This window comes from Etheostoma spectabile, chromosome 6 (assembly GCF_008692095.1).
Source record: "Etheostoma spectabile isolate EspeVRDwgs_2016 chromosome 6, UIUC_Espe_1.0, whole genome shotgun sequence".
Lineage (NCBI taxonomy): Eukaryota > Metazoa > Chordata > Actinopteri > Perciformes > Percidae > Etheostoma > Etheostoma spectabile.
The window spans coordinates 24,663,759-24,671,414 of record NC_045738.1 but is presented as its reverse complement, the minus strand read 5'-3'; the positions used below and the strand labels follow the sequence as shown (position 1 = coordinate 24,671,414).

At 44.8% G+C, this 7,656-nt stretch overlaps 1 protein-coding gene across 3 annotated transcripts in view; it reads right to left on the bottom strand.

Annotated features, from left to right (window-relative positions):
* nod1 (nucleotide-binding oligomerization domain containing 1) overlaps positions 1–7,656 on the bottom strand; it is an 11,397-nt gene that overhangs the window by 2,758 nt on the left and 983 nt on the right. For 2 of the 3 annotated variants that reach the window (XM_032517942.1, XM_032517943.1), the window contains exons 2-11: positions 6,981–7,177; positions 6,703–6,877; positions 3,697–5,506; positions 3,531–3,614; positions 2,563–2,646; positions 2,386–2,469; positions 1,810–1,893; positions 1,641–1,724; positions 1,470–1,553; positions 1,257–1,340 (exon numbers count right to left, since the gene is read on the bottom strand). In XM_032517942.1, coding sequence (XP_032373833.1) covers positions 1,257–1,340; positions 1,470–1,553; positions 1,641–1,724; positions 1,810–1,893; positions 2,386–2,469; positions 2,563–2,646; positions 3,531–3,614; positions 3,697–5,506; positions 6,703–6,877; positions 6,981–7,157 — 2,750 coding nt within the window. In that variant the 5' untranslated portion in view covers positions 7,158–7,177. Of the gene's footprint in view, positions 1–1,256; positions 1,341–1,469; positions 1,554–1,640; positions 1,725–1,809; positions 1,894–2,385; positions 2,470–2,562; positions 2,647–3,530; positions 3,615–3,696; positions 5,507–6,702; positions 6,878–6,980; positions 7,178–7,656 lie in introns of those variants that run through there. The other variant, XM_032517944.1, reaches the window with a different exon arrangement.

Genomic DNA, 7,656 nt, shown 5'->3' with positions numbered 1-7,656 from the left:
TTTACAAAAATAAAAACATGACGTGTTTTGGAGGTATATACGCTTCTGAGCTCAAAATGTCCCCGGATTTTATCTGAGAAATCTGGTCCCCTTAATCTAGAGTCTTTGTGTTTGTGCCACCTGATGAATGGAACTCCAACGTTTTCATTGTTTCAGCTGTTTTTAGTTTTTCTACCAGCTCCTGAGGGAAAGATATGTCTCTTCAGCTGCTAAATGTTCCGCTGTGTTCCCCAGCTCGGTTCTGGCTGTCCCTCTGCGGTTTGCTGCTGAGCCGGTAGAGTTCTGGGGCTTTTTACAGCGTCTCTTTCTCACATGAGAGTGAACCAGAACAGTAAAGTTGTGGCTCGGACAGATAAACAATGAGCTGTAAAGACGAGGAGTTCATCACTACCAGCAGCACATTTTACACTGTCCCATTGTCATTTGGAACGTTGTTGTGATAAAAATATTGATCATAGCTGCTGAATATTTATAAAAACTAAATATGTTTGAAAAGCCAGCCCCCTTTGCCCTCCTACCAGCTACCCTACCTTAAATAATAATAATTTACCTTGGGTTTGCAATTGACAATGACACATCCCCAAAAATCTGGTTTCAACAGGAAATACACCACATTAAGGAAGGAAATACATGCAATGTCAGAGGAACTCTTATAGTTCCCTATGACCATTAATATATCACTGCAAAATTAGGGTAAGAGCGTGTAACTTCTGTAAGAAGAAATAACGCACTCTTTCCCTACAAATGAAAAGTTAAATATGAAAAAAAAAAAAAAATGTTTTTCAGCTTCGGCTTTACTTATTCTGGTCTGACCAGAGCTGCTGGTGGCTAATGTTAAACTGACATGCAGTAGATACTGCTGTCAGCAGGGCGACCTCCAGCTCCCCCCCAGTAACCCGGGCTTAAATCCGACCCAGGCCCTTTGCTACATGGTGTCCTGTCTCTTCCCCCTTTCCTATCTCTCTTCTATATAGCTCCTAAAAATTAGATATAAAAGAATAGATGTTGCAGTCAGTTTACGACCTGTCATAAAAAGTTAAAGTACTCAGCATTGTCATGAAATTACCACACTGCTGCTGTGATGTAACATAGTCTCACCTAAACTGTGAGTCTTTTTGTCTTTTTTTCTGCAATCTTCTATCATTTTGATAAGTGGATTAAAGTCAGTGTTACCACGGATGGAAGTCTTAGAGAAAAGGTTGGTCCACACCATCTGGAGCCATTAGAGAAGAGGAAGAGCACTACCTGACCCTCACCATATTTCTTTGAGTGCTGTGTTGTGAGTCAGGGCCTCGGCGAGGAGTTTGATCCCATCCACAGTGAACTGGTTGCTGATTAACCTGCACACAAACACACACAGCAGGAGAGATTCAGACAGTCCATGTCAGAGCGGGGTATCCAACAGGTCCCAGCCATGGAGACAGCATATGAGTGACTACAGAGTGTCTTCATGCATGGGGATTTCTTACCAGAGGTGGGATAAACCTGTGTTTGCCTGGACCAACTGAGCAAAGTGTGGAGCTGCTTCATCAGTCAACTCATTCTGCACCAACCTGCAGCAGCACACAGGTTATTCTCTACGCAGAGTATTTCTCGTACAACCGTGAAATCTCTGAGCTCAAACTGCGCGACCGGCCTACCAGAAGATCCTGAGGACGTTGTTCTCCTTCAGCGCTTCTGCCAGGCACTTCCCACCTTTAGATGTGATGCTGTTGGCTGAGAGACTGGAACACAGAAACACAGTAGCTGCTCCGTTTAATCAATGAGTTTAATCAGGGGGTTTTATTGTCTCTATAGCTGCCTTCTCACCTGAGGTTGTTCAGACTGGGGTGGTGCCTCAAAGCTTCTGCAAATGCTTCTGCTCCCTCATCGCCGATGCTGTTCCCCCACATCCTGCAAGCAAACATATCAAAACCCTTGTCTGAACCACATCAGGAAGCATGGTGCAACTTACACGGCCTGCCTTACTTAATCTTTTAAGAAATAACTAATTTGACATGTTTTCATGCTTTAATTTCTCGTTAAAACGCACACACATGTCCATCAAGATAAGAGTCCTCTGGAATTTAAAATGCGTTATTCACCGAGGGGTTTTAATTGAATCAAGTTAGCCCAGAACGCTCGGAGAATTTCTCTTGGATGGATTCTAAGGGTTTGGCAAATTTGGGTTACATCATCACATGTAAATAATGCCTATGTTTTTTTTTAAATAACATCTTGATTTGTGTAATAAAACATTTTTTGTCACCGTCTAAACAGGCCTCCATTAATCATCTCTAGATGCTCCCAGTGCTTTCATGACAACTACATCCAGCATCTAAAACAGCGCACACACACACACACACACACACACACTAAGTGATCTAAACAGCAAACAGGTCTTACCCCACATCAAATATAGAGGTGCTCCTCTGAATGGCGCTGGCCAAAAACCTCCCACCAACACTAGTGATCCTGTTTTTACCAAACCTAAGGACAAAGACATGAACGAGATCTTAACTTTACAATTATTATACCTACTATATTATTCTCATTTGATATTGGTACAAGCTAGAATCGTACTTGAGGACTCGCAGCTTTGGACATTTCTCAATGATCTGAGCAACCAGCTTGGCTCCAACATCTGTGATGTGGTTGTTGTAAAGCCTGAGGACACAAATGCAAACAAGGCAACAGATTCTGTTTCACGCTCAGAAACACAAAGCACGATTTTACTCTGTGAAACACTAACAATTGTTAGGGAAGTAGCCTACCATACTTCCTAGTTGGCATTTGTGTAGCCACAAATACAGTTAGGTAACCTGGTAACCAACATGTCAAGTCAGTATGTTTCCCCAAAGTCAGAAATACTGAGAATATATACTGAGAATATATCAGAACATATCTATGAAACGTGGGAAGACTCAGACTGGACGTTTGTGTCGCCCTACATTCAGCATTGCATAAAGTTTGGATAGTTTAGAGGGAAATTTATGTGGTGACCCTTAGGAGGGACCCGACCCCTAGGATTGGAACAACTGGACTAAACTAGTTCTATATAAAGTAGGTAAAAAGGGCTCGACCTGAAGCGGCTATAACAGTAAAACTCTGCTTATTACATACATTAATGTAACGGCATTTACAATCTAATGGCATATATATATATATATATATATATATATATATATATATATATAAAATATATATAGGGCTGGGCGATACGGAAAAAATCAGATATCACGATATTCTTGACCAAATACCTTGATGTTGACACAACTGGTACTTTTACAAAATATTAGATTACAGAATTAAAATAAACTGAGATAAATAATCATCCGTCATATGTAAGTAATGACTAAGTGGTTAAAGGCCTAGAACAGCTCGAGGTGAGTTTACATCACAACCAGGAAATGACAACACTTATCATATTATGATATTACTATATCCAAAATCTAAGACGTAGATGACGTGTCTGAGATGTACTTATTGTATTCTTGTTGTATTGGTACATTTCCATTCTTCCAGCTCTGGCACACATGTATCTTACTCACCCCAAGACCTCCACCACTTTGTGCTTACACAGCTCCTCTGCCAGGACCTCCATGCTGCTGTCAGACAGCTGGTTGACACACAATCTGAAGACAATCTGGGGTTAGAGGACTTCCAGACATCATGACGGAGAGTAGAAGCCAGTTTAAACAGGTTTGTAGTTTTTACCTCACTATGGTCATCTTACTGAAGGAGGGCCTCAGCTGCATCACTCCATAGTCGCTGATGTTGTTGTTGTCCATGTCGAGGCCCAGCAGCTTCTGCCGATGCTGCAGCACAAAATTCAGGGCCGTGCAGTCCCCTGAGAACACGTTACAGTAGCCAAGCTTGATTAAGCCCGCGGTGATGCCTTTCGCTGTCATCTGAGCAATGTCTTTGCTCCCTGTCTCAAAGATGCACCTCAGCATCCACAGGAAGTTGGGCAGAACATGAACTTTCCGGCCCTCTTCGCCGTTGTAGTGGGGTAAGCCATGGAGGTGGGACTTTACACTGGTGGAAAGGTAGGACTTCAGTAAGGCCCGTTTTTTCTTTAATAACACAGGAGACACCAGATGCTCCATCAGGCCGCTGTGAGCCTTGGACAGCAGTCCACACAGGAACAGATTAGTGAACTGAAGGTGGTCATTAGTTGCAAATGGATGCTTTTCTCTGGACTTTGAGGAGCCACCGATGCAGAAGTCAAAAGGCAGACAGGACCGATCTCTTTTCCTGCTGCACTGGGTGAAGTACTTGAGGATGGAGCTGGGAGTAGCCTGCTCATCCAACACCAGAGCAAATGCCGCCAGGAAAGACTGGAGGGTGATGTGAAGGACTTCAAATGTAGCAGGGCCTTCACTGGCATCGTACTCACTGACGGGTCGGAGAAAGCCCAGGGTAAGGTCCTCCTCCGTCAGGCCGCACGCGCTGATCTCCTCTTGGCTGCAAATGAAGCTACCTCTATCCAAAACCTGAAGTGCTAGTTTGGCAAATGCTGCGAGAGGCCGGAGCCCGGCTTTGAAGGTGTCCGAGGCACAGCGAGTGCTTCTCTTCAGCAGGGACGGTGCAGGCGAGGCGGAGCGGCTGAGGAACACCTCCGACAGCAGCAGGAAGATGTCCGTGAGGGTGATGCCGGTTTCAGGCAGGTGGAAGCTGTCATGCATGGTGTGCAGGTGCCTAAAACTCTTGAACACAATCCAGCAGAAGAGCGGGGTGGAGCAGAGGCTGCACAGGTGGGGGCTAGCATCCAGCTGGACTGACACCAGCTCTCGGTGCTCCTGCGCCTTGAAGTGCAGATGGATGTAGGTCTTCAGATGAGCTGGGGAGAAGCCACGCAGAGCCACCTTCTTCCTGATCACCCTACTCTGGATCTCGGTCCCTGTCCGGGCCGTCAGCACCTTATGGGAGCCCTGGAGTAGTTTCCCACAGAGCAAGCTGACGAGCAGCTGGAGGGGGTGTGCCTTGGCTTCTGGAGACACCACTTCAGCAACATTCATCAGGTCATTCATCTGAATCTCATCGTAGCCATCGAATGTAAAAAGAACCTTCTCCGGGAAGCGCAGGATGTAGTCAAACACCTCATGGTCTGGATCTTGATCTGGACAGCAGTTGTATTTGAACAAAAGGTCTCGGAGGGAGATCTGTTCTGTGTCCTTGATGATGTTGAACATCCTACAGCGGAACTTAAAGAAGAAGATGGCGTCTGTCTGCAGCTCTTTCTTGGCCCAGAGATTCTGGAGCTTCTGCAGGAGGATGGATTTGCCCACACCGGCATCCCCCATCACATAGATGGTTTCCCCTTGGGGGTTGAAGACTGCATGGTTTCCTAGGAGCTGGTCCAGACTCTCTAAGAAGCCCAAACTCTCATTGCTTTCGTTCAACAGTTCCATCAGTGTGTCAGTGTAGAGGTCCTCCAGGCGGCTCTCCTCTCGCTGGCCGTACGACATGATGAAGCACGTGTCCCGGATCATCTCGTGCCTCAGCTTCTCACAGTACCTGCTGACTGAAGAGGTACACAGTCACTTACTGTAATATTAATCTTACATTGCCAGACCTAGCCCACGCAGTGAGAGATGGGAGAAAAATGTGCTCTGGTTTATTGACATTTCTTTAAACCAAACACAATCGTCTTGGGCGGTACTAAGCATCAGATGCAACCATGGTGCCTCTGCTAAATAGTCTCAGGAAGGAACTAGTTTTGGTGGAACATGTGTACTTTTAGAAGTAGTTTTAGTCGTCAACAGAAAATTCAGATTGGACAAATAGTCTAGCTAGCTGTCTGGATTTACCCTGCAGAGATCTGAGGACCAGGTAACCATAGTCCTCAGATTGGACAGATAGTCTAGCTAGCTGTCTGGATTTACCCTGCAGAGATCTGAGGACCAGGTAACCATAGTCCTCAGATTGGACAGATAGTCTAGCTAGCTGTCTGGATTTACCCTGCAGAGATCTGAGGACCAGGTCACCATAGTCCTCAGATTGGACAGATAGTCTAGCTAGCTGTCTGGATTTACCCTGCAGAGATCTGAGGACGTGGTAACCGTAGTCCTCAGAAATCCACCAGAGGTTAGTACACCAACACAGAGACAGAGGACAGGGATGGGGATCCGGCCAAAAATGAGGGACATCCTGAGGAATTTACCTTGTCACTGATATAGACTAGTGCGATATAGAAGCTTTAAGAGATAATGTAAGGTCCAAGGATGTTTCTGTTTATGATAAGCGACGACTTCTGGCCCTAAAGATGTCAAAGGTCCTTAAAGCTGCATTCTGTCTAACCTCCAGCAGGGGGAGACTCCTTAAAGCTGCATTCTCTCTAACCTCCAGCAGGGGGAGACTCCTTAAAGCTGCATTATCTCTAACCTCCAGCAGGGGGAGACTCCACTGACTCCAAAAAGAAGTCTGTTTCTATAGAAGTCTATGAGAATATGAGCCAACTTCTCAGTAAACATTTTCACAATAAGTCTCAATCTCTAGTTTCAAGTCTTCTTTAATACAGCATGATGTCCATTTAGTAAATGATGGTTCCATTTATTTTAAAATACAGCAGTAATAATACAAATAAGCTTCGCCACCACTTTCAACATTAAAATGCCAGTTAGACATTAGTGAATCAGTAATCGGAATAGTAAACTATGTTTTGCATAACAAGTGTTTTTAATCCTAATGATTAAACAAAACAGCATTAGTTAGACTTACTGGGATCTGTGTTAACCACCGTCATCAGTGTGACATCCCTGCTCGGGTTGTAGTTGATCTCTTTCAGCCATGGCTGCAGGTCTATGTATGCGTCACATACTTTATAAAGGATGTAAATAAAGTATTCACAGGCCTCCTCCCCTTTGCATTGGACTAACTCCAGGATTTTGCGCACCTAGAAAACAATTGCAGGACAGAACATCTGTGTTAGTGAGAAAAAAATTCACAAACATAGCTTTTTACATTGGGATGTTTTACAGAGAGATGTGTTTTCCTGCCTGCTCTGGCTTGGTGACGGTTCGCTGTACGATCTCAACTTCTTCTTCACAGACGAAGCCAGCGGCCAACAGGTTGTCCAGGACGCACTGAACGCTCCTCAGCCTGGACACCAGCAGCTCTCGGTGGTAGGTGAGGGTGTTGAGGCACGACACCCGGGCTTCTTCTATCTGACCCATATCTGCTGCACAACAGTCACCTGTGTGGGATTACAGACGCCAAGACAACTAAACTGTACTGTGAGCCCTTTATCTTGACTGACTCTCTCTAGAATCCCATTTTAGACCAGCCATCATGGTTGACATCTTCCAACATACACTGATCATCCCAGATACGTACTAAAACATTACCTGTCAGTAAGGCTAACAAAATGTAGTAAAGTAAAAGTATACATTTTATTTAGGAAAAGTAGAGGAGTAAAAGTTTCCAATGATATAAATGAAAATACATAAGTAAAGTTCAGATAAGTGAAAATTCTACTTAAAGGTGCCGTAGGTAGGACATGGAAGATCCAGGACTTAACCAAAAAATGCAAATATCGACAACTCCTTGGTCTCTCCCCCTTTTTCGCCAATGCCCAAAACGGTTTCCTAAGCCCCTCCCCCCACAAGGGAGAATGAGCAGTGATTGACATGCAGCTAGACACCCTCCCGGCCTTGATTGGTGCATCTGAACAGG